The sequence below is a fragment of the Hemitrygon akajei genome, chromosome 2 (genome assembly GCF_048418815.1).
Source record: "Hemitrygon akajei chromosome 2, sHemAka1.3, whole genome shotgun sequence".
Taxonomy (NCBI): Eukaryota; Metazoa; Chordata; class Chondrichthyes; order Myliobatiformes; family Dasyatidae; genus Hemitrygon; species Hemitrygon akajei.
The window spans coordinates 160,196,273-160,223,482 of record NC_133125.1 but is presented as its reverse complement, the minus strand read 5'-3'; the positions used below and the strand labels follow the sequence as shown (position 1 = coordinate 160,223,482).

The 27,210-nt window shown below is 46.6% G+C and overlaps 1 protein-coding gene across 1 annotated transcript in view; it reads left to right on the top strand.

Moving 5' to 3' along the window:
- Positions 1–20,517, top strand: part of LOC140717274 (uncharacterized) — a 133,646-nt gene extending 113,129 nt beyond the window's left edge. Inside the window, exons 15-18 of the mRNA XM_073030703.1 lie at positions 3,187–3,279; positions 9,355–9,450; positions 18,297–18,343; positions 18,849–20,517. Coding sequence (XP_072886804.1) covers positions 3,187–3,279; positions 9,355–9,450; positions 18,297–18,343; positions 18,849–18,926 — 314 coding nt within the window. The 3' untranslated portion in view covers positions 18,927–20,517. The remainder of the gene's footprint in view (positions 1–3,186; positions 3,280–9,354; positions 9,451–18,296; positions 18,344–18,848) is intronic.
- The last annotated feature ends 6,693 nt before the right edge of the window (positions 20,518–27,210 follow it).

Genomic DNA, 27,210 nt, shown 5'->3' with positions numbered 1-27,210 from the left:
CTTATAACGATGATTAGTGAGGCACAGAGTGATCTGTATTTACTGACAAGTACCCGTGTTGTTTAAACTAACAAGTACATGAATTCATACACTAAGTTCCTTGTGTGCACCCCCGCTAGGTATCCCTGGCTCTCCTGAACACTCAAAGAATAGCAAAGGTATTACCCGGGCAAAGGAGTTTACACTGGCCAGGCGTTCCTCGTTGTCCCGATTCACTCACCCAGTGTTTCACATAGGATTGCTCACGCTTGTATCTGCGATGGTTATTCTTCAAAGTTACATTACCAGCACACACGAAGCATCCAATTTTATATCCATTCCTTATCAATTCAAATATCGCATTCCAGTGTCATTAGACACAGGACATGTGTCTGTCCTCTAACACCTTGTTATTGGCTCTGCTCCAAGCCAGCATCCATTTATTTCCCTCTTCCTATCAAGTGACGGTCAATAATTTATAGCTTTTTGTTCTCAATCAGCAACAAGCTCAAATCCCTTCAGGCAGGCATCAACCCTAACATTCACAAACCTGCATGTTATACCCAATCAAAGAACATCTCACAAATAACTTCTTATTGGAAATGATCTCCAGTCCAGCAGATTATCTGAAGTATCATTGTGTCTTCTTTAAAGCATTGATCAAGCCCAGCATGTCAAGCTCACAACATGGAGAATAGAGTGTCTTCCCAAAATGGCAGCCTCCATCCCCAAGCATGTGACAGGAACAAAGACAAATAGTCTGTCTGCTTCCACTGTCCTTGATTCATTTGAATTAACTGATTTGTAGATTGTCATTCTTTCTGACCAACAGTCTTGGAAAACCCAAATAACCAGAATCATCATGAAGTGACTTCAACACAATCCTCTGATGCTTCTCAGGCAAAAGCAACTGGGAATGCTGAGTCCTGTCTGGAGACGTGACCCTGTATAAAACCTGGTTCCTCAACTCCAGTTTGTCCCATTCCCTCATCAGTAGGGGTAGGGTAGGGTGTTTCATCTTCTCAACTCAGGCCATATCCCCTTCTACAACAGATGACCAAATGGCACCTATACAAGGGTTGTCTCACTGGGCTACTGCCAATTCCACAGGACTCAAGACAGGCAACTGCTTTGTAACCAGAGCTGTCAAGTTGTAATAAGCTCGTGGAATGGCACAACCCGAAGCTCCCAAATGATCCACAGCTCTATCCTGCCACAGCCTTGCTGCTGATTTCTCCGTGGCAGAGACCTGGCTCATTGCTTTAACACCAGAGGCAGGAGCACTTTCCCACTCTCCGTCCATTTCCAGAACCTCATGTGACCATCAGGACAATGAATCCACATCAATGTTCTGACTCCCCAGCCGATATTTCAGGCTGAAATCATAAACAGACAATGCTGCTGACCAACGGTGACCTGTGGCACTCAACCTCACCAAGGTCAGGATTGTTGTCTGTCCTCACCTCCAACTTGGCACCGTATCGAGAGTCACCTAACTTATCCACCACAGCCCAATTTGTGTGTAGGGTTGTTTCCTTCAAAGGGTGACAGACTCCAGCTGATGAAAACAATGGGTCTCAACCCTTTGCCCTCGTCCTGACTTACAACACCCTCTAAACACTCAGGGCTGGCATCGGTGTGCAGGACATACGGCAATAGGGGGTTTGCAAAGTCAAATGCAGCTGCTTTATTCAGCAGCTCTTTCAGGCTCTTAACATTTTGCATCCCATCTTTCTGTCACTGGACAAGTGGCCTTGGCCATGTGGTCAGATGCATAGCTATTCCATCCTGAGATGGACAATGACAGTTTAGAAGAATGAGGGGAGAACCTCTTAGAAACATTTTGAATGTTGAAAGGCATGGACAGAGTGGATGTGGCAAAGTTGTTTCCCATGGTGGGGAAGTCTAGTACAAGGACATGACTAGAGGATTGCAGGGCGCCCATTCAGAACGGAGATGAAAAAGAATTTTTTTAGTCAGAGGGTGGTGAATCTGTGGAATTTGTTGCCACGGGCGGCAGTGGAGGCCGGGTCATTGGGTCTATTGAAGGCAGAGATTGATAGGTGTCTGAGTAGACAGAAATCAAAGGTTATGGTGAGAAGGCAGGGGAGTGGGATGAAAGGGGAGATTGGATCAGCTCATGATGAAGTGGCGGAGCAGATTTGATGGGCCAAATGGCTGACTTCTGCTCCTTTGTCTTATGGTCTTATGGTCTTCTGGAATATTGTCTTCTCCTGGTCAGCTTCACTAATGGGAATCTGATAATACCCACTCCTTAGGTCCAGCACACTGAATCACTTCGCTGCACTCAGGCAGGCCAGAGCATCCTCGATCCATGGGACAGTATATTGGTCAGGGACTGTACGTCACTTCAGTGTCCAAAACTCAACACATTTGTGCCTTGACACATGAGGACTCCTTGATAATTCCAGCTTTCTTCAGTTTCAGCAGATGCTGAAATGTGCACAGTGTTGGAGATCGTACCTTCCAAAATCTGGGTGCGTCCCTTACTCATGGCACCAACTTCTCATCACTGATCACCAGCAGAAGTTCCCACCCCGGACTCCTTTGGATCACGCTTTCCCATCAGATCAAACCCTACAGCTACCTCTTCCGATCCTCTGCTCTCTCCATCTTCCGCCAAAAGACCAAGAACGCCACCAGGGTCCATCACAAATGTCTCTTCACCCAGCTTTCTCCAGAACCTTCTCCCAATTCCACATCCTGATTGGCTGGCTGGTAGGACCATGTCAATTGCAGCACTGGATCACTGGGATAATACGACTGAGCTTATTTACAGTGGGGTCTTGTCTCATTTGCTCAGTGTGTACACAGAGAGACTGCAGTCTTCCTGCCATTTCTATCTTCTCAGCCTGAGGATAATGGATACCGAGGTTTTACAATATATTTCCAGAACTAACGACAAGGTCTTTAGTCTCTCCGGGGATCTCCACACACTGACAGTGGAGTGAACTCTCTGACCCTCCCTCACTGCATTGCTCTGACACCTGGTCCTTTTCCAACCTGGTGGGATTGTCTCATGTTTAGGACATTCATTATCACAGCCAACCTGACCAATCCCAGTCCATGTCTGTTATCTGGAACACTTGTCCACTGAAACATATGTAGAACTGTTTGTGTTGATCGGTTTTGAAACAGTTTGAAACAGTTCTAATATTGTTGTTCATTTCTCCCTGTGGACTCTAGGAGACAAGCAGTGGTGGTGGTGCCTGAATATTTGTAACATAGTGGCTCTTGTCTTCATCCTCATTGCCCTCATTTGCTGGATTGTGTCTAAAGGTATGAGCACAAATATTCTTAAATTACATTAAAATGGTCACTATGTTACTCAGTGCAGGATTGGAATGAGTATCTCAGTCAGTACATTGTGAACTGCTTTATATGGAACACCAGCACCTGCAGTCCTCAGCCCCACAGTCTACAGCTGGGGACTGGGAGACCTGCTGGAGGTTTGACCCAATATAGACACTGTAGGTTATACAGGGAGTGTCCGGACTTCCAGAAGCTGCTTGATAAACTCCCAAAGGTGAACCTGATGGAACTGAAAGCATACGACTGACCAGACTGGGGAATTGATGGTGGCAAATCTGTTGTGACTGCAACTTTTCATCAGACTGAGTCCAGTGATGGGATTTTAAACAGTCACAAACAAGTTTCCAATGATATTGTAACAGGGCAGCAATAAATCACAGAAAGTTGGTGCAAATGGGGAAGAATTATGTCAATGGACTTTAATGCAGGTGATTACAAAGTCTTTTATTTGGATTTAAAAAGGATTAGTTTCCATTCCCATTTAGAAAGAGATCAGTTTCTAAGTGGTGATCCATTAACCCTGTGTGGTCTGTGTTCATCAAACAATAATGTGTTAGGGACATGTACACAGTGTCAGCAATGCAGCCAGTGGAATGTGGGTCTTTAGACCCACAGTACCGGAGTACAGGGGAATAGGAGTTGTGCTACAGACATCAAAGCTCTGGTGAAACCACGTCTGCAGATCTGGGCCCCACGTCACAGGAAGGACGTATTGGTCTTTGAGGGAGGACAGTGGAAATTTGCTGGAATGTTAAATTACATGCAGAGATTACAGAAACCAGTGATGCACTGGACGGTCTGGATATGAAGTAGTTACAGTTTTCAGGATGGGAACAGTGACTGACAGGTTGATTAGAACCTGTTTCTGCTGGTCAAGGTGTTCAGGATTTGGACACTTCAGTACACCCAACCAGCCCAACAACAACCATTGACTCTGCTGGTGTTGTTTTGTTCCCCTTCACCCAGCTCCTTCAGTTGACTCTGCTGATCCCCATTTCAGTGAGGTGTGGATTTCCCAGAGCTTCATCTGGACCCAGGGATTCCAGTCCCAGTCCCCACCCCACAAATATCAGTCACTTTATCCATGTGAAGTTGTCTCACAGGTCACCCTTGGTCCTTTTGAACAGCTCAGGCTCTCAATCACCTGCTCCTGTTCCAGGTCTGTGATCATGTGCTGACCACGAGAGCCTTCTGAGTGTGTGTCACTGTCCAGCTATCACCAGTAAATGGAGAGTCAGTCTCACCAATCACCATCTCCGTGACTTGTAAACGGCCGTCACTGGGTTACAGCTCAATAATGACCAGACAGTAATGATATCAGGTATCAGGTGAAGACAGGGAGGCAGTTTATTGTCACTGGGTCAGTATCCTGGAGTCCATACCACTGTTACCATGAGAACAGCAGAGGTTCCCGAGGGAGACTCACCCTCACCATCTGAGGACAAGATGTGGATCTGGTCTGACAGATCGAGAGAATATGGCCGGTATAAGAGGGTGGAGACAGAAGGTGCAGATCAAACTCTGACAGGAGATGGGTGGATCCAGGTGAGGAGGGATAATGGTCAGATATAGGAGGGGAGAGTGGGGTTCACACCAGAACGGGAAGGTGATGGGTGGATCCAGGTGAGGAGGGATAATGGTCAGATATAGGAGGGGAGAGTGGGGTTCACACCAGAACGGGAAGGTGATGGGTGGATCCAGGTGAGGAGGGATAATGGTCAGATATAGGAGGGGAGAGTGGGGTTCACACCAGAACGGTAAGGTGACGGGTGGATCCAGGTGAGGAGGGATCATGGTCAGATATAGGAGGGGAGACTGGGGTTCACACCAGAACGGGAAGGTGACGGGTGGATCCAGGGGAGGAGGGATAATGGTCAGATATAGGAGGGGAGACTGGGGTTCACACCAGAACGGGAAGGTGACGGGTGGATCCAGGTGAGGAGGGATAATGGTCAGATATAGGAGGGGAGACTGGGGTTCACACCAGAACGGGAAGGTGACGGGTGGATCCAGGTGAGGAGGGATAATGGTCAGATATAGGAGGGGAGAGTGGGGTTCACACCAGAACGGGAAGTTGACGGGTAGAAATGACAAAGGGCTGATGGCGATTGAATCCGATCGGAGAGAAAAGTGGAAAATGGAACAAATGGAATGGGTGGAGGGCAGATGGAGAGGAATGGGAGAGAGGAAAACACTCAGGGTGGTGTGTGTGTGTGTGTGTGTGTGTGTGTGTGTGTGTGTGTGTGTGTGTGTGTGTGTGTGTGTGTGTGTGTGTGTGTGTGTGTGTGTGTGTGTGTGTGTGTGTGTGTGTGTGTGCGATGGACAGATGGAGGAGTGGGAGAGGGGAACCAGTCGGGGTGGTGTGTGTGTCTGTGTGATGGACAGATGGAGGAGTGGGAGAGGGAACCAGTCGGGGTGGTGTGTGTGTGTGTGATGGACAGATGGAGGAGTGGGAGAGGGGAACCAGTCGGGGTGGTGTGTGTGTGTGTGTGATGGACCGATGGAGGAGTGGGAGAGGGGAACCAGTCGGGGTGGTGTGTGTGTGTGTGATGGACAGATGGAGGAGTGGGAGAGGGGAACCAGTCGGGGTGGTGTGTGTGTGTGTGATGGACAGATGGAGGAGTGGGAGAGGGGAACCAGTCAGGGTGGTGTGTGTGTGTGATGACAGATGGAGGAGTGGGAGAGGGGAACCAGTCAGGGTGGTGTGTGTGTGTGATGACAGATGGAGGAGTGGGACAGGGGAACCAGTCGGGGTGGTGTGTGTGTGTGTGTGTGTGATGGACAGATGGAGGAGTGGGAGAGGGGAACCAGTCGGGGTGGTGTGTGTGTGTGATGGACAGATGGAGGAGTGGGAGAGGCGAACGAGTCGGGGTGGTGTGTGTGTGTGTGTGTGATGGACCGATGGAGGAGTGGGAGAGGGGAACCAGTCGGGGTGGTGTGTGTGTGTGATGGACAGATGGAGGAGTGGGAGAGGCGAACGAGTCGGGGTGGTGTGTGTGTGTGTGTGATGGACAGATGGAGGAGTGGGAGAGGGGAACCAGTCGGGGTGGTGTGTGTGTGTGATGGACAGATGGAGGAGTGGGAGAGGGGAACCAGTCGGGGTGGTGTGTGTGTGTGTGTGATGGACAGATGGAGGAGTGGGAGAGGGGAACCAGTCGGGGTGGTGTGTGTGTGTGTGTGTGTGTGTGTGTGTGTGTGTGTGTGTGATGGACAGATGGAGGAGTGGGAGAGGGGAACCAGTCGGGGTGGTGAGTGTGTGTGTGATGAACAGATGGAGGAGTGGGAGAGGGGAACCAGTCGGGGTGGTGTGTGTGTGTGTGTGATGGACCGATGGAGGAGTGGGAGAGGGGAACCAGTCGGGGTGGTGTGTGTGTGTGTGTGATGGACCGATGGAGGAGTGGGAGAGGGGAACCAGTCGGGGTGGTGTGTGTGTGTGTGTGTGATGGACCGATGGAGGAGTGGGAGAGGGGAACCAGTCGGGGTGGTGTGTGTGTGTGTGTGATGGACCGATGGAGGAGTGGGAGAGGGGAACCAGTCGGGGTGGTGTGTGTGTGTGTGTGTGTGATGGACAGATGGAGGAGTGGGAGAGGGGAACCTGTCGGGGTGTTTGTGTGTGTGTGTGTGATGGACAGATGGAGGAGTGGGAGAGGGGAACCAGTCGGGGTGGTGTGTGTGTCTGTGTGATGGACAGATGGAGGAGTGGGAGAGGGAACCAGTCGGGGTGGTGTGTGTGTGTGTGATGGACAGATGGAGGAGTGGGAGAGGGGAACCAGTCGGGGTGGTGTGTGTGTGTGTGTGTGTGTGTGTGTGTGATGGACAGATGGAGGAGTGGGAGAGGGGAACCAGTTGGGGTGGTGTGTGTGTGTGTGTGTGTGTGTGTGTGTGATGGACAGATGGAGGAGTGGGAGAGGGGAACCAGTCGGGGTGGTGTGTGTGTGTGTGATGGACAGATGGAGGAGTGGGAGAGGGGAACCAGTCGGGGTGGTGTGTGTGTGTGTGATGGACAGATGGAGGAGTGGGAGAGGGGAACCAGTCGGGGTGGTGTGTGTGTGTGTGTGTGTGTGTGTGTGATGGACAGATGGAGGAATGGGTGAGGGGAACCAGTCGGGGTGGTGTGTGTGTGTGTGTGTGTGTGTGTGTGTGTGATGGACAGATGGAGGAATGGGAGAGGGGAACCAGTCGGGGTGGTGTGTGTGTGTGTGTGATGGACAGATGGAGGAATGGGAGAGGGGAACCAGTCGGGGTGGTGTGTGTGTGTGTGTGTGATGGACAGATGGAGGAGTGGGAGAGAGGAACCAGTCGGGGTGGTGTGTGTATGATGACAGATGGAGGAGTGGGAGAGTGGAACCAGTCGGGGTGGTGTGTGTGTGTGATGGACAGATGGAGGAGTGGGAGAGGGGAACCAGTCGGGGTGTGTGTGTGTGTGTGTGATGGACAGATGGAGGAGTGGGAGAGGAGAACCAGTCGGGGTGGTGTGTGTGTGTGTGTGTGTGTGTGTGTGTGTGTGTGTGTGTGTGTGTGTGTGTGTGTGTGTGTGTGTGTGTGTGTGTGTGTGTGTGTGTGTGTGTGTGTGTGTGTGTGTGAGTGATGGACAGATGGAGGAGTGGGAGAGGGGAACCAGTCGGGGTGGGTGTGTGTGTGTGTGTGTGTGTGTGTGTGTGTGTGTGTGTGTGTGTGTGTGTGTGTGTGTGTGCGTGTGTGTGTGTGTGTGTGATGGACAGATGGAGGAGTGAGAGAGGGGAACCAGTCGGGGTGGTGTGTGTGTGTGTGTGTGTGTGTGTGATGGACAGATGGAGGAGTGGGAGAGTGGAACCAGTCAGGGTGGTGTGTGTGTGTGATGGACAGATGGAGGAGTGGGAGAGGGGAACCAGTTGGGGTGCAGTGTGTGTGTGTGTGATGGACAGATGGAGGAGTGGGAGAGGGGAACCAGTCGGGGTGGTGTGTGTGTGTGTGTGATGGACAGATGGAGGAGTGGGAGAGGGGAACCAGTCGGGGTGTGTGTGTGTGTGTGATGGACAGATGGAGGAGTGGGAGAGGAGAACCAGTCGGGGTGGTGTGTGTGTGTGTGTGTGTGTGTGTGTGTGTGTGTGTGTGTGTGTGTGTGTGTGTGTGTGTGTGTGTGTGTGTGTGTGTGTGTGTGTGTGTGTGTGTGCGATGGACAGATTGAGGAGTGGGAGAGGGGAACCAGTCGGGGTGGTGTGTGTGTGTGTGTGTGTGTGTGTGATGGACAGACGGAGGAGTGGGAGAGGGGAACCAGTCGGGGTGGTGTGTGTGTGTGTGTGATGACAGATGGAGGAGTGAGAGAGGGGAACCAGTCAGGGTGGTGTGTGTGGGTGTGATGGACAGATGGAGGAGTGGGAGAGGGGAACCAGTCGGGGTGGTGAGTGTGTGATGGACAGATGGAGAGGGTAGAGTAGGGGAAAGAGTTATCTGTGATGGAGAATGAGGAGAGAGGGAAGGACTATCAGTGTTGGAGGAGGAGAGAGAAGGTAGTGTTAGCATTTTCCTTTTGCAGTGTAATTAGTGCTGACTGTAGCTATTTTAGATGACATAACCTTGGATCTTGATGTATGGGGAAATTTACAGGTTTTACATGTTTACCTCTTTCGAGGAATTAGTTTAGTATTTGCATTTAATTAATTAAATACATTTAAATGAACAAGAGAAAATCTGCAGATGCTGGAAATCAAAGCAACACACACAAAATGCTGGAGGAACTCAGCAGGCCGGGCAGCATCTATGGAAAAGTGTACAGTCAACGTTTCTGTCCAAGACCCTTCAGCGGTCTTTTCGATTTGTTTGTCTGTCTGTGTTTGCGTGTAGTTATTCATTGTTTCTATTGTATTTCTTTGTACTACTGTGAATTCCTGCAAGAAAGTGAATCTTAAGTTAGTAAATGCTGACATATTCATATTTTGATAATAAATTAACTTGTTGCTTTGTCTCATAAATGCCATTGGACATATGACTGTGTTAAATGTACATTTAAACTGGGAGTGGGTGTTGAGAATCAGTGTGAATTTACACTTTTGTACATTTCAGATCAAAGCTGCAAGACCAACATTCCAATGTGGATCATATTGACTGTATCAGGGATCACATTTGTGATAGTATTATCCAGATTCTTTCCAGTTTGCAGTAAGTATCAAGATCAAAGCTTTTTCTAAAGAACTCAATCACTGTGAAAACTTTCCCCTGGTCTCTTAAGCTTTTTAGGGAGCAGTTGAGGGGAACTCTCCAGCACATTATCAAATCTGTCCTAGCTGGCTGCTGTCAGTCAGGAACAGTTCTGGCTCAGATTTTACTGGATTTTGTTGGAGGTTCTGCAAAGAGGTGCTGGGATCTCTGAGTAGGTGAACTGATGGGGTTTGGGACTCCTGCTGGATTGTGGAAGTCCAGAACTTTCGATTTGAGTTATGACCATATAACCATATAACAATTACAGCACAGAAACAGGCCATCTCGGCCCTTCTAGTCCATGCCAAATGCTTACTCTCACCTAATCCTACCTACCTGCACTCAGCCCATAACCCTCCATTCCTTTCCCGTCCATATACCTATCCAATTTTTTTTAAATGACAATATCAAGCCTGCCTCTACCACTTCTACTAGAAGCTCGTTCCACACAGCTACCACTCTCTGAGTAAAGAAGTTCCCCCTCGTTTTACCCCTAACCTTTTGCCCCCTAACTCTCAACTCATGTCCTCTTGTTTGAATTTCCCCTACTCTCAATGGAGAAAGCCTATCCACATCAACTCTATCTATCCCCCCCATAATTTTAAATACCTCTATCAAGTCCCCCCTCAACCTTCTACGCTCCAAAGAATAAAGACCTAACTTATTCAGCCTTTCTCTGTAACTTAGGTGCTGAAACCCAGGTAACATTCTAGTAAATCTCCTCTGTACTCTCTCTATTTTGTTAACATCTTTCCTATAATCTGTTGACCAGAACTGTACATAATACTCCAAGTTTGACCTCAACAATGCCTTGTACAATTTTAACATTACATCCCAACTGCTATACTCAATGCTCTGATTTAGAAAGGCCAGCATACCAAAAGCTTTCTTCACCACCCTATCCACATGAGTTCGGGTGATTTCCATCTGTGTCTGCATGGAAATTATTGGAGGGAATTCAAGTCATGGGAGTTGTGTATAATTGGACAGATCAGGATCTGATTATATCAGGAGCTGGCTGATGAACTAAATGAGTATTTTGCATCAGTCTTCACTGTGGAAGACACTAGCAGTATGCCTGATGTTGTAGTGTGTGAAGGAAGAGAAGTGGGTACAGTTACTATTACAAGAGAGAAGCTGCTCAAAAAGCTGAGAGACCTAAAGGTGCGTAAGTCACCCGGACCAGATGAATTGCACCCTAGGGTTCTGTAAGATATAGCATTAGAGATTGTGGTGGCATTAGAAATGATCTTTAAAAAATCATTGGACTCTGGCATGGTCCCAAAGGACTGGAAAATTACAAAAATCACTCCACTCTTTAACAAAGGAGGAAGGCAACAGAAAAGACATTATAGGCCAGTTAGCCTGACCTCAGTGGTTGGGAAGATGTTGGAGTCGATTGTTAACAATGAGGTGATGGAGTAGCATGGTTTCCTTCAGGGAAAATCCTGCCTGATGATCCTATTGGAATTCTTTAAGGAACTTACAAGTAGGATAGATGCTGTGGAACTTGTATATTTGGACTTTCAGAAGGCCTTTGACAATTTTCCACACATGAGGCTGGTTACCAGGTTAAGAGCCCATGGTATTACAGGAAAAATACTAACATGGTTAAAGCATTGACTGATTGGTAGGAGGCAGCGAGTGGGAAGAAAAAGATCCTTTTCTGGTTGGCTGCCAGTGACTAAGTGGTGTTCCGCAGGTGTCGGTGTTGGAACCACTTCTTTTTATGGTGTATATAAGTTATTTAGATGATGGAATGGATAGCTTTTAGATAGATGTAGAACTCCAGTTTCAACACCTGGGATGGTACATGATGTACTGGGAATCTGTGCGTTATGTACCCCAGTATCACTTCTTGAGTCAGTACGTGATGTACTGGAATCTGTGACTTTGTTTCTGTGAATGTCATGTGATGGCCTACCCCAACAGTGTAAAAGGAGCAGCACAGATTGCTCAGGAGAGTTGAGATGATTTCGATCATGGAAAGTCACCGGTGAGTGGGGTCGCTGGTTTAGCCCAAAGGGGTGAGTTGAGATCGATCCAGTATTGATAAATGACTCTCACGGTTGCTGCAGCTGGAGGCAGTTGCAGAGAAGAGGAGAGAGAAAAGGCCTGAAACAGAAGAAACCGAGTGACAAAGAGATCACTATTTGGACTCTCTCCAGTAAAGGGTGAGTTTGATTCCATTCGAATACGAAAGTGTGGTTGTCACATAGTTAATCCAGAGGAGTGGGTTCTCAGGTGAGGGAAAAACTTTCTGAATACCACGTCTGTGTTAACCCTTGTCTGGGTGAGGTAGTTCACTGAAGAAGGCACCCTGTGGCAAATCACTGTTGGAGCTATTTCATATGTTGTGGAACTGGATAATCCAAACGTGGACTTTTGGCACCCACTTTGGTAAACCCCTTCAAGGTCTCAGGTGTGTGGTGACCAGTCCTGGAAGAAGGACGTCTCCTGTCAGTTACGTGATGAAATTCTCACTTTTTGGGTACTGTGTGTCTGCTGAATCGCCTTCAGAAATGTATGGTGGCCGTTTCTGGCGTATCTCTGCGAGACTTGATTCTTCGCTGTATTTTTAATCTCCATCTTCAAAATAATCTCTTCACTACACTTCGAATCTAAAAGTATCTCCTATCAATTCACCCGTGAATCCCTGAAACTTTCTGAACTGACATTCTGAGACTGTGCTTCAGTAAGACTCTGTTAAGAATGTTTTCTAAGTTTAACCATTTGGGAGCTATAGACGCATAGAGCTGTTAACTTCGTTTTAAGTTAGTCGCTTTTTAAATTTTGTATGTTTCTGCTTGAGTGTTAATATATTCTGTTGTTTTCTGATAATATCCTGACTCCATTCCACATCTATTATTGCTGCTTCTACGTAACAGTTGCCAAGTTTGCAGATGTTATGAAGATTAGTGGAGAGGGAAGTAGTTTTGAAGAAATAGGTAGAATGCAGAAGGACTTAGACAGATTAGGAGAATGGGCAAGAAAGTGGCAAATGAAATATAATGTTGGAAAATGCATGCTCATGCACTTTGGTAGTAGAAATAAATGTGCAGACTATTTTCTAAATGGGGAGAAAATCCCAAAATCTGAGATGCAAAGGGACTTGGGAGTTTTTGTGCAGAACACCCTAAGGTTAACTTAGGGTCAGTTCGAGTCAGTGGTGGGGAAGGCAAATGCCATGTTAGCTTTCATTTCATGAAGTCTAGTATACAAGAGCAAGGACGTGATGCTGAGGATTTATAAGGCACTGCTGAGGCCTCACCTTGAGTATTGTGAACAGTTTTGGGCCCCTCATCTTAGGAAAGATGTGCTGGCATTGGACAGGGCCCAGAGGAGGTTCACAAGGATGATTCCAGGAATGAAGGATTATCACACAAGGAATGTTTGATGGCTCCAGGTCTGTACTCACTGGAATTCAGAAAGATGAGGGAGATCTCATTGAAACCTTTCAAATGTTGGAAAGCCTAGATGGAGTAGACGTGGAAAGGATGTTTCCCAAGGTGGGAGAGTCTAGGATAAGATGGCACAGCCTCAGGATAGAGGGATGCCCTTTCGAACTGAGATGTGGAGAAATGTCATTAGCCAAAGGGTGGTGAATGTGTGGAATTTGTTGCCACATGCAGCTATGGGGCCAGGTCGTTGGGTGTATTTAAGGCAGAGAATCATAAGTTCTTGATTGGACATGGAATCAAAGGTTATGGGGAGAAGTCCGGAAACGGGTTGAGGAGGAGAAAAAAGAGGATCAGCCGTGACTGAATGGCGGAGTAGACTCGATGGGCCAAATGGCCTAATTCTCCTCTGATGTTTTCTGGTCTTATGGACAGAGGTACAGATAAATGAGGAGGGGATGATGCCTTTTGATCAGGGAGGACATAGCATCAGTGATTAGAGAGGACATCCTTGGAGGTTCATTCTGTGAAGCCGCATGGATAGAACATCTTTCAAACTCCTGGGAATGCACATCACACACAACCTCTCATGGTCCCAGAACACATCCTACACGGGCAGGAGAGCTCACCAATGCCTCATTTTCCTGAGGAGTCTGAGAGAGCTGGACTTTGCACATCCATACTCACGTCATTCCACAGATGCACAGTAGGGGGCAGCCTAACAAGCTGCATCACTGCTTGGTACGGAAACTGCACTGCGGTGAACAGGAAGCTCCACAATGGAGAGTTAAAACTGACCAACCCATCACTGGACCCAGCCTACCTGCCATCAATGACATATTGTTTGTAGAGTACGGTGTGGGAAAAGGATCAGTAACATCATGAAGGATCACACACACCCTGCTCATGGACTGATTGTCCAACTCCCATCAGAGAGGAGGCTGCTTAGCATTCACAGCAAAACACACAAAATGCTAGAGGAACTCAGCAGGTCAGTAACAACTATGGAAGTGAATGTTTCGGGCTAAGGGACTTCTTCTGGGTTGAGAAGAAGAAGATGCTAGAATAACAAATTTGGGGGAGGAGGAGGGGACAGAGGCTAGCTCGAAGGTGATAATTGAAGCTGGGTCAGTGGGAATGATAAAGGGCTAGGAAGAAGGAACCTTATAGTAGAGGAAAGTGGACCATAGGAGAAAGGGAAGTTAGAGGGGACCCAGGGAGAAGTGATAGGCAGGTGAGAGGGTAAAAGGCCAGAGTGAAGAATGAAGGGCAGGGAAAAATTACCAGAAAAAGAAATTGATATTCATGCCATAAGGTTGGAGGCTACCCAGATATAAAATCGTCCCTCCCCACTCATCCCCTTCCCAGCACTTAACCCTGCAAGCAGCCTAAGAGCCACACCTGCCCATTCACCTCCTCCCCTCACCTCCATTTTTTCCAGTGAGGCAACAATTCACCTGCAAATCTGTTGAGGTTGTCTTTTGTGTCCTGTGCTCCCAATGAAGCCTCCTGTACATCAGTGAGACAGTTGTAAATTGGGGATCCCTTCGTTGAGCACCTCTGCTCCATTGACCTAAAGCGGAAATTCCCAGTGGCCAAACATTTTAATTTTCATTCCTATTTCCAATCCGACGTGTCAGTCCATGGCCTCCTCTTGTGCCAAGGTGAGGCCACCCTCAGGGTGGAGGAGCAACATGTTTTATACCATCAGGGGAGCCTCCAACCCGATGGCAGGAATATCAATTTCTCCTTTGGTAATTTTTTTCCCTCTCCATCCTCTTTCCCCCATTTCCCCTCCTCCTTCCCTTTCTCCTGTGGTCCATTTTCCTCTCCTATCAGATTACTTCTTCTCCAGCCCTTTACCTTTCCTGCCCACCTGGTTTCACCTGTCAACTTCCAGCTTGCCTCCTTCCCCTCCCCCCACCTTTTTATTCTGACATCTTCCCCCTTCTTTCTCAGGCCTGAAGGAGGCTCTAAGCCCCAAACATCGACTGTTTATTCATTTCCAAAGATGCTGCCTGACCGACTGAGTTCCTCCAGCATTCTGTGTGTGTTGTTTTGGACTTTCAGCATCTGCAGACTCTCTCGTGTTTACGTAGCATCCACACCAGGACCACCAGACTCAAAAACAGTTACTTTCCCCAAGCTGACCAACAGCTCCACCTGCTAACTCCACCACTACATGATTATTTCCCATCACTGACATTATGTACAACCCAGTGTCACTTTATGAACATGCAATCAATCTATGTATTTAATCTGCTTTGTGCATTTATGTCTATTTTGTGATTTTTATTATTAATAATGTGATCTTCATCTTCTGTATTTTTTGGTGCTGCATTGGATCCAGAGTAGCAATTATTTTGTCCTCCTTACACTTGTGAATACGAAATGACATTGAGCAATCTCTCATCTTTGAAAAGTTTCCTGAGTAGAGACACCTAGACAGAGGGTGTAGTACTAGACCTCCTCTTGGAAAATGAGGCAGGGAAAGTAACTGAGGTGGCAGTCAGGGGGCACTTTGGCTCTGGTGACCGAAGTTCTAGTAGTTTTAAGATGGTGATGGAAAAGCAAGCATAGGTCCCCAAGTTAGGGTCCAAAACACAGCTGGGCTAATTTTGTGGGAATTAGGCAGGATCAAACAGGGGATTAAATTGGATTATGAGCATTTTTATGTGGATAAATTCTCAGAGCTTGACTGAGTATATCATCAGACTGTATGGGAGGCTAGAGAAGAAATTGTGGAGGCCGTTGAAGAGATAGTTGCTTCATTTTTAACCACAGGTGAAATTGCCGAAGTTTGGAAAGTGGCTACTGTCATTCAGTTGTTTAAGAAGAGTAACAAGGAGAAGCCAGGGAATTACTTGAAGAAGCAACTAAAAATGTAGATGAGAGTCGGGCAGTAGATGTTGTCTACTTTGACCTTTGCAAAGTGTTCAAGGTGCCACATTGCAGTTTAGGTCCCATGGAATCCAGGGAGAGTGATTTGTGTGAATTCAAAATCGTCAAGTCACTTTTTATTGTCATTTTGACCATAACTGCTGGTACAGTACACAGTAAAAACGAGTTTTTCAGGACCATGGTGCTACATGAAACAGTACAAAAACCACACTGAACTACGTGAAAACAACACAGAAAAAAAAACCACACTAGACTGCAGACCTACCCAGGACTGCATAAAGTGCACAAAACAGTGCAGGCATTACAATAAATAATAAACAAGACAATAGGCACTGTAGAGGGCAGTAAGTTGGTGTCAGTCCAGGCTCTGGGTATTGAGGAGTCTGACAGCTTGGAGGAGGAAACTGTTACATAATTTGGTTGTGAGAGCCCGAATGCTTCAGTGCCTTTTCCCAGATATCAGGAGGGAGAAGAGTTTGTATGAGGGGTGCGTGGGGTCCTTCATAATACTGCTTGCTTTGTGGATGCAGTGTGTAGTGTAAATGTCCGTAATAGCAGGAAGAGAGACCCTGATGATCTTCTCAGCTGACCTCACTATCCGCTGCAGGGTCTTGCGATCCGAGATGGTGCAATTTCTGAACCAGGCAGTGATGCAGCTGTTCAGGATGCTCTCAATACAACCCCTGTAGAATGTGATGAGGATGGGGGGTGGGAGATGGACTTCCCTCAGCCTCCGCAGAAAGTAGCGATGCTACTGGACTTTCGTTGCTAAGGAGCAGGTGTTGAGGGAGGAATCAGAGGATGTTCAAACGTTGTTTCTGGGAATGGAGACCAGTGATTAGTGGTGTGCTCTATGGGTCAGTGTTGGGACCCTTGTTACTTGTTATTTATAGAATGATTTGGATGTGAATACACAAGGCTTGGTCAGCAAATATGCAGATGACACATAATGAGGAGATGTTGATGATCGTGAAGAAGGTTATTGTAGATTACACAGTGATCCTGATCATTGAGGGAAGACAGCCGAGCTGTAGCAAACAGATTTCAATACAGATAAGTATAAGGTTTTGGACGCATTTTGGAAAATCAAACCGGTTTGTGACTGGTACTCTGAATGGTCGGGCACCAGGGAGTGTAATGGAACAGAGAGACCTCGGAGTACAAGTACATCGTTCACTGAAAGTGGTGTCACAGGTAGACAGGGTGGTGAAAAGGGCATTTAGCATGCTGACCATCTTCAGTCAGGACATTGAGTAGAGGAGTTGGGACATTATGCTGCAGTTGTATAAGTCATTGGTAAGGCCACACTTGGAGTACTGTCTACAGTTTTGTTCAGCCTGTTATAGGAAAGATGTAATTAAACTAAAACAAGTACACAAAAGATTTATGAGGATATTGCCAAGACTAGAGTTATAGGGAGAGGTTGGCCAGGCTAAATCTTTATGGATTGGAACATGGGGGAATGAGGCCTTGTAGAAATGTTTAAAATAATGAGAAACACAGATAAGGTGGATGGAATCATCCTTTCCCAGGGAGGGGAGCCCAAAACTAGGGGGCAGAGATTTTGGGTGAGAAGGGAAAGATTTAACAGGGATCTGAGGAGCAACATTTTCACACAGAGGTTGGTGAGTAGATGGAATGAACTGCCAGAGGAAGTGGTTGAGGGAAGTACAATCTTTTCATGTGGGAAATACTTGGATCGGTACATTCAGGGACAGTGCTTGGAGGGATATGGGACAAATACAGTAAATTGTTACAAGCTGGGAGAACAATGTGGTCAGCATGGACTGGTTGGGCTGAAGGGCCTGTACCCGTGCTGTATTCTCTATGATTCTACATTGCAACTTTACAAAACACTGGATAGGCCACACTGGGAGTACTGTGTGTAGTTCTGGTCACAACATTACAGGAAGGATGTGGTTGCACTGGAGAGAGTGCAGAGGAGATTCACCAGGATGTTGCTGGATTGGAGGAGTTTGGTTCTGGGGAGAGATTGCATTGGCTGGGCTTGGTTTCCCTGGAGTGAAAGCAACTGAGGAGTGACCTTTATAAGTATACAAGGTTGTGAAAGGCATAGATGGGGTAGAGAGGGAAAATCATTTCCCATGGAATGGCAGGGGTATCAAAATCAACTTTTGGGTTTAAGTTGATAGGAAGGAGATTTGAAGGAGATATGTGGGATTAGTTTTTAAAACAGAGAGTGATTGACATCTGGAACACACTGACAGAGGAGGACATGTTATGTTTAATATTACAAGAAGGATTTAGAAAGGCATTTAAATAGACATGGTTTAGAAGGGTATGGACCTCGTGTGGACAAATGGGATTGGTGTCGATGGGCAAAATGCACAGCATGATGAGATGGGCCAAAGGGCCTGTTTCTGTGCTGTACAAATCTGTGACTCAGCTGTAAATAAATGGTCGGCTAAAATAGCAACAGATACAGTAATCTTCAATAATGTATGTAATTCATCTAGAATTTATAAGGGATTATTTCTTTCATTACAGGCAGAAACAAAGGAACTAATGAGAACAGCCGTGCTGAAATAGAACAGGTATTTTGTTCATATAAATTCCTGCAGTTTTCTTGTGTTTAAATAGTTTGTAAATTCACTGTTATTTCTCCCTCTCTCAATTCATACATGTATAAACTCACTGGAGTCTTCCTGCTGTATTTATAACGCCACTCTCTCATTTATTGACACATGAGTTAGTGGGAATCATGATCTCTGTTACTGTTGATAATATCTGGTTAAATTTAATTTAATGGACAGTATCCCTTAGTGTTTCATTACATTCTTGTTCGGACACTATTATGGATATTTACCATTTCTCCCAGTCTGTGTCTGGTTCTGCAGAAAGTGGTTGTCACTGTCTGACCCCTTTGTAACATTAGTTATGTCCAATTAGTCACCTCTGCCTCTCCCTCGTCCCACTCCCCTCCCCGTCCTGTCCCTTACCCCTCCCCCCACTCTGCCCGTCACTCTGTCCCATCTTTATCTCAGTGAACAAAGTGAAGAGTTGTCATCATGTATAACAAACATATTCTGTCCATTTTAGGATCATGGAGAAAAGCAGGAATTACAAACTCTCAGCCTAGGTCATGAAGCTGAACCTGAAAATCATCCAATCAGTTAGAAGGGACACGACAGCCTTCAGTTCCAGAGGTGACTGTGAGGGCAGGTTCTGTGTCCCTGCTGTAGACTGGAGCCTGGAAAATCCTTCCCTCCAACAGTGGGGAACATGGTGCTCTGCAGCTGTAACTTGTCTCACCCTGAGTGAGAACAACACTGCACTCATTTCAGCTCTCAGCTTCCGGTGAGAAATTCAATCCTTGATAATCTGGAAAAATTCTCATTGGCACTGGAATCGTGGAAGAGGAGCCCTTATGGGTTTGTCTCTGATATAGATCTCTGGAAGGTGCAATAACTACATAATATGTGCTTCAGAAGACAGTCCTGACTGCAATCTGGGACATCAAATGCAGGCTCCCACACACAGCTGAACTGCTTTGCCTGATGAAGACAACCACAATCAGGTTCATTGTCACTGTGTTATGAGATGAAATTTGTTGTTTTGTGACAAGATCACTGCCTCTCAGATTCCTCACCTCGGGATCATTCATTGCTGATCTCTACCACATCTCACACTTTACTCCTTGCTGCTGCCTGGCTGGAGCCCTGGAGGGTCACCAAGGCCCCTTGTACAACAAGCACCTCTTGTGGTTAATGTTCCCCACCAGAATGACAAGGTCTCTCTGAGTCCCTCTCCTTTCCCATCATTTCCAATCTGTTTGTGAAGCAGCAGCACTTCCTATTGCTTGTATTTGTTTGTGCCATCGAGGCTGACTTCCCCTGTCGTAGCAGAGAGGTGAAGTGCTGGCAGCTGAGAGAGATCAAACTGAACATCCCGATGTCACCATTTTCACTCTCGGCCATGGCATTGCTCTTCCATCACGTCGGTGTTACAGGAGTTACCCTTTGTACCCTCGCAGGAGTCAGTTGGAACTGGAGTTCCTCTGTTCACCTGTTTACTGGAATCTGTGCAATGAGATCACCCGGCTACAGTTTCAGGACAATAATCCCCATTCATACACGGATCGTTAACCCTGAGTATAATAATGAGGCCGGCATCATCCAACTCGGAGTGACACATCAGTGATGAGCATTTTCTTCATCAATCTACAAACATCCAACTATTACTCCTGGGCCATCCTGAGAAGGGTCACAGAGTCACACAGCACAGAAACAGGCTCTTCAGCCCTCCAAGTCCATGCCTACCCTGTTACCCATCTCCACTGATCCCATTTGCAATCATTGTGGGATCTACATCAAATTTGTCATTTCCCTGCCCAGATTGTCTGCTGTCAGTCAAACTGAGGACAGTGTGTAGACTCCACCCCACCTTTGTGTTGTTGTATCAGACTAAACCAGTGAATCCAAGCCCAGAAATCCTTTCCATTTTGTACAAGTATTAAAACTGCTCTGGCTGTTACACTAATACTGTCATCAGAAATCCCATAAAGATTGTGATTTTCCCCAGTACCAATACCAGGTACAGCATTTCCTCACAAAATCCCTCCCATTTCTGTACAGTGAGCAGAGAAACTGCAATAAAACTCCATGAGTTTGAATGTTGTATTGGAGGGTGATTTTGGGATATTTTAATCCTATTCTGTATGTACATGTGTACATTTGTATTTTAAACATGTTACCTGATGCCTCTTTATGATCATTGCTGATTAAATAAATCACTTCTGTTTTGCTGTTGGTGATAATTCTTTAAAGGGATCAGCCTAATTTTGGGATAATTTACAATGTCCGATTAGCCTCTGGACTGTGGGAGGACAGTGGAGCATCCGAGGAAACCCACACAGTCACAGGGAGTGTGTACGAACTCCTTACAGACAGTGGTGGGAATTGAACCCGGGTTGCTGGTACCATAAAGCGTTGTGCTGACCAATACTGTACCATGCTACAGAAAATGCTGGAAACACTCAGCAGTTCAGGCAGCATCTGTGGAAAGAGAAACAGAATGAATGTTTCAGGTTGAGAACGTTAGAACTGGGAAAGATTGAAAACAGCTTGTTTTTAAATTATAAGGAGGATGGGGGGTTCGGTAAAACAAAGGGTCAGAGTTCTCATGGGGTATGTTGTAGATGAGGTCACTGGGTCTGTAATGAATGAAGTTATTAGGGAGGTGGAACATGAACAAAGGAACATAAAACTCTACAGTGAGGGAGAGGAGCACACACGAAGGGATGTAAAAGTTGTGAAATGCAGAGCTGTAGGAAATGCCCAGCCAGCCTGTTAATGGAGAGAGAAAAACTGAGTCAATGTTACAAATGGATGAGCTGCAGCAGAACTGACGGTTCTGAGAGAATTAGAGACAACAGGCTGTCTGATGTTGAATATCGAGTCTGGGAGGCTGCAGTGTGGTCAGGAGGAGGATTTTCATTTACAGTTGAGACAAAGTGAATTGAACCCACTGACTGGAACCACACTTTACACAAAGGGAGGTGGGTATGGTTGTTGGAGTTTAATCATCCCAGTCCCTGGACATTGCCACAGGAGTCCCTCAGGGCAGTGTTCTACACCCGGCCATCTTTAGCTGCTCTGTCAATGACCTTCACACTGTCATGAGGTCAGTTCTGTCGGGCAATGAAGCAGTTTGTACCCACACATACAGAACCTTAGACTGTGCTGAGGCCAGGAATGGTAAGTAGCAAATGTTGTTGGAGGGAGCTGTGAGGGATCGATTGGTGGAGTGTCTGTTGGTCGGGAAACCAATGTGATGAGAAAATCAAACACGAGGAAATCTGCAGATGCTGGAAATTCAAGCAACACACACAAAACACTGGTGGAACGCAGCAGGCCAGGCAGCATCTATAAGGAGAAGCACTGTCGACGTTTCGGGCCGAGACCCTTCGTCAGGACTAACTGAAAGGAAAGATAGCAAGAGATTTGAAAGTAGGAGGGGGAGGGGAAGATGCGAATTTTGTGTGCGATGAGAAAGTAATAGTCCTCAGTAAAGTGAAACGTAATCTCCAGAACACTGACCCGTGCGCTGGGTCACAATGTGGGATATTTACCGTGAATGTCAGGTGCTGAAACAGCCGAGGGTGAAGTGACTCTGTGACACTTGCTGTGAAGCCTCATGAGAATGGAGTGTGAGAGTGTAGCCTCTGGCGATGTGTTGAACCATTGAAGGGTTAACAAGCTGATTAAGGGCAAATGGAAGAAGGCCGGTGGGAAGAATTCACTAGTAGTTGCAGTTTGATGGAGTATTTGTCTTGGGGGATAATCTCGGTGATGAAAAGCCACTCTGATGGTGAGATAATGTGTCCCTCAGTGAGAGTGAGCCCCCACTGGGATCGTGTTTGTGTCCCAGGGATCAGGGGACAGGTGTAATCCTGTTGGTGAGTGAGAGACTGGGGCAGTTCGAGCGATCGAGACAGAGTTATGTTTCAGGTCAAAGACTCTTCATCTGATTAGCAATTACACCATTTTTATTTTAGATTCCCACTGTCTGTGGTTTTATTTTAAAATGCAATAGATTCTGCAGATGTTGGAAATCGAGAACAACACATTCAAAATGTTAGAGGAATTCAGCAGGACAGGCAGCATCTGTGGAAATGAACAAACCATCCTGAGGAAGGGTCTTGGTCTGAAATGTGGATTGCTTATTAATTTCTATTGATACAGCCTGACTTGCTGAGTTCCTCCAGCAGGTTTTATTTCATTTATTTGTTTAGTTATTGAAATACGGAACAGACACTTCGGCAGGAGAAGGAGAAGATGGCGGCGTGATGCAGCGCGCGGCCTCTCTGGAGATGGATAACTGTTACTTGTTCAGTAGGGATCCGTGCACAATCCTGATTTGTTGGAGACAGACGTGAGAGCGTGGAGGAACATCTGGAGAAACTTCTGAAATGCCCGCTTCGCTGCCGCTGCTACTGTGCTGTCCGGAATCTCCGGAGGAGAAGACCTCCGAGACCTCGGCTTTGCTTGTTTCGGCGGCCGGGACGAGGTCGAAGGCGCTCAGCAGAGGATGGCGCTCGGGAGGCGGTACCGGAGGGGCTGGTCGGAGGCTCGAAGCTTTCAGACGGACTCAGAGTCTGCTATCGTCGGGTACTTCCAAGGGCATTAGTTGTCAGTGCCTGGAAGTTTATGGCAGAGAGAGTTTCTGCCTTTTGCTGCCTGATATCGGGACTATTGGAGTCGATCGGGACTTGAGACTTTTTTTAATAACCGTGCCCATGGTCTGCTCTTCATCAGATTATGGTATCGCTTTGCGCTGCTGCAACTATATGCTATAATTATGTGGTTTTGTCAGTGTGAGTCTTCTGTTTGTCTTTTTTTATTTTGTGATATCACTCTGGAGGAACATTGTATCATTTCTTAATGCATGCATGCATTTCTAAATGACAATAAACGAGGACTGAGTGTCCTCATAATCCGACCTAGAGACCAGCAACTCCCCAATTTAACCCCAGCCGAATCATAGGAGAGTGTAGAATGACTAATTAGCCTACCAACCGGTACGTCTTTGGACTGTGGGAGCATAGTGGATACTGGAGGAAGATACGGGAGGAAAGTAGCCAGTAAAGGAGTGGAGCTTTGTGGCTTTGACTCGGGGAGCGGCCTTGTCGAGGGAAGTGCCTTGTGAGGAAAGTGCGAGCCTTTGGCTTGAGAGCCTTCGGCGAGGAGGCTGAGGGAGAAGACTATGCCACAGTTGCAGAGGGTGAGAGGTGGTGAAGAGATGACAGGTAAACTGATTCAGTGTGTTGCTTGCCTGATGTGAGAGGTCAGGGTCACTGTTGGTGCCTCCGGCTGCTACAACTGTGATAAGTGTGTCCAGGTTCAGCTCCTGAAGGACCGTGTTGGGGCACTGGAGAGGCAACTGGATAACCTCAGGTTCATCCGGGAAAATGAGAGTTTTCTGGACAGGACCTACTGTGAGATTGTTACACTGAGGATACCGGAGGAGAGAATGGGGGCGACGATGAGGAAGGGAAGGATGCTTGAAGTACAGGAGACCCTGGGGGATGTGCCACTTGAAAACAGGTTCACCCTCTTGGAAGCTGTCGGGACAGAAGACACTGCCAGTTTTAGAAGCGGACAAGTCTTCAAGTCAAAAATTGGCACTGAAGCCAAGCCGAAGTGACAGACGACAGGCAGAGCCGTGGTAGTAGGGGACTCCATAGTGAGAGGTACAGAAAAGGGCTTCTGCGGCAATAGGCGGGATTTAAGGATGGTGTGTTGCCTCCCTGGTGCCAGGATCCAGGACGTCACAGACCAATTGCAGGGCATCCTCAAGGGGGAAGGGGAACAGCTGGAAGTGGTAGTGCATGTCGGCACAAATGACATTGGGAAGAAGAGGGAAGAAATTCTGCAGCGTGACTCCAGAGAACTCGGAAGAAGGCTGAAAAGCAGGACCTCCAGGGTGGTTATCTCCGGTTTGCTTCCAGTTCCTCGTGCTGGAGAGGGCAGGAACAGGGAGATATGGGATCTCAATGTGTGGCTCAAGAGCTGGTGTGGCAAGCAGGGTTTTAGATTCTTGGACCACTGGGATCTGTTTTGGGGTAAGGATGAATTGTACAAAAGGAACGGGTTGTACCTTAACAGGCAGGGGACCAGCATTCTGGCAGGCAGGTTTGCTACTGCTACACGGGTGTGTTTAAACTAATAAGTGGGGGAGGGGGGGGAGGAGACGAGCTGGAAATAGAGAATAAGAAAAGAGAATAAGGAAAGAGAGAATAAGAAAAGTTAAGTAAGACATCAGAATTGATGGGGCAGAAAGCTCAGGAAGGGATCAGAGAGTATGGCCAAGTGCAATAGGGATCGATGTGAGAAGCAAGAGGAGTAATGGATTAAAAGTATTATATATGAATGCATGAAGTATAAGAAATAAAGTGGATGAGCTTGTAGCTTAGTTGGAAGTTGGTAAGTATGATGTTCTAGGAATAACAGAGACATGGCTGCAAGAGGACCAGGGGTGGGAAATGATTATTCAAGGATATACATCCTATCGAAAGGACAGACAGGTGGGCAGAGGGGGTGGGGTGGCTGTGCTGGTGAGGAATGAAATTAAGTCCCTTGTGAGGAGTGACATAGAATCAGGAGATGTAGAGTCAGTATGGATAGAACTGAGAATTTGTAAGGACAAAAAGACCCTAATGGGAGTTATGTACAGGCCCCCAAATAGTAGACTGGATATAGGGTGCAAGTTGAATTGAGAGCTAAAATTAGCATGTCGCAAAGGTAATGCTACGGTTGTAATAGGGGATTTCAACATGCAGGTAGACTGGGAAAATCAGGTTGGTACTGGACCCCAAGAAAGGGAGTTTGTGGAGTGCCTCCAAGATGGATTCTTAGAACAGCTTGTACTGGAGCCGACCAGGGAGAAAGCAATTCCGGATCTAGTTTTATGTAATGAACCAGATTGGATAAGGGAACTCAAGGTAAGGGAGCCATTAGGAGGTAGTGACCATAATATGATAAGTTTTAATCTACAATTTGAGAGGGAGAAGGGAAAATCGGAAGTGTCAGTATTACAGTTGAACAAAGGGGACTATGGAGCAATGAGGAGGAGCTAACCAAAGTTGACTGGAAGGATACTGTCGCAGGGATGACAGTGGAACAACAATGGCAGGTATTCCTGGGAATAATTCAGAAGGTACAGGATCAGTTTATTCCAAAGAGGAAGAAAGATTCAAAGGGGAGTAGGGGGCGACCGTGGCTGACAAGGGAAGTCAAGGACAGTATAAAGATAAAAGAGAAGTATAACATAGCAAAGATGAGCAGGAAGCCAGAGGATTGGGAAACTTTTAAAGAGCAACAGAAGATAACTAAAAAGGCAATACAGGGAGAAAAGATGAGGTACGAAGATAAGCTAGTCAGGAATATAAAAGAGGATAGTAAAAGCTTCTTTAGGTATGTGAAGAGGAAAAAATTAGTTAAGACCAAAATTGGGACATTGAAGGCAGAAACAGGTGAATTTATTATAGGGAACAAGAAAATGGCAGACGAGTTGAACAGGTACTTTGGATCTGTCTTCACTAGGGAGGACACAGACAATCTCCCAGATGTAATAGTGGCCAGAGGACCTAGGGTAACGCAGGAACTAAAGGAAATTCACATTAGGCAGAAAATGGTGTTGGGTAGACTGATGGGACTGAAGGCCGATAAACCCCAGGGCCAGATGGTCTGCGTTCCACGGTACTTAAGGAGGTGGCTCTAGAAATCGTGGAAACAGTGGGAATCATTTTCCAATGGTCTATAGATTCCGGATCAGTTCCTGAGGATTGGAAGATAGCTAATGTTATCCCACTTTTTAAGAAAGGAGGGAGAGAGAAAACAGGGAATTATAGACCAGTTAGCCTGACATCAGTGGTGGGGAAGATGCTGGATTCAATTATAAAAGATGAAATAGCAGCACATCTGGATAGCAGTAACACGATCAGTCTGAGACAGCATGGATTTACGAAGGGGAAATCATGCTTGACTAATCTTCTGGAATTTTTTGAGGATGTAACCATGAAAATGGACAAGGGAGAGCCAGTGGATGTAGTGTACCTGGACTTTCAGAAAGCCTTTGATAAGGTCCCACATAGGAGATTAGTGGGCAAAATTAAAGCACATGGTATTGGGGGTAAGGTAGTCACATGGATAGAAAATTGGTTGGCAGACAGGAAACAAAGAGTAGGGATAAACAGGTCCTTTTCAGAATGGCAGGCAGTGACTAGTGGGGTACCACAAAGCTCGGTGCTGGGACCGCAGCTATTTACAATATACATTAATGATTTAGATGAAGGGATTAAAAGTAACATTAGCAAATTTGCAGATGACACAAAGCTGGGTAGTAGTGTGAAATATGAGGTGGATGTTAGGAGAATGCAGGGTGTCTTGGACAGGTTGAGTGAGTGGGCAGATGCAGTTTAATGTGGATAAATGTGAGGTTATTCACTTTGGTGGCAAGAACAGGAAGGCAGATTACTATCTGGTGTCAAGTTAGGAAAAGGGGAAGGACAACGAGATCTATGTGTCTTTGTTCATCAGTCACTGAAAGTAAGCATGCAGGTACAGCAGACAGTGAAGAAAGCTAATGGCATGTTGGCCTTCATAACAATGGGAGTTGAGTATAGGAGCAACAAGGTCCTTCTGCAGCTGTACAGGGTCCTGGAGAGACCACACCTGGAGTATCGTGTTCAGTTTTGGTCTCCAAATTAGAGGAAGGACATTCTTGCTATTGAGGGAGTGCAGCGTAGGTTCACGAGGTTAATTCCTGGGATGGTGACACTGTCATATGTTGGAAGATTAGAGCGACTGGACTTGTATACACTGGAATTTAGAAGGATGAGAGGGGATCTGATTGAAACTTATTAGATTATTAAAGGATTGGACACGCTAGAGGCAGGAAA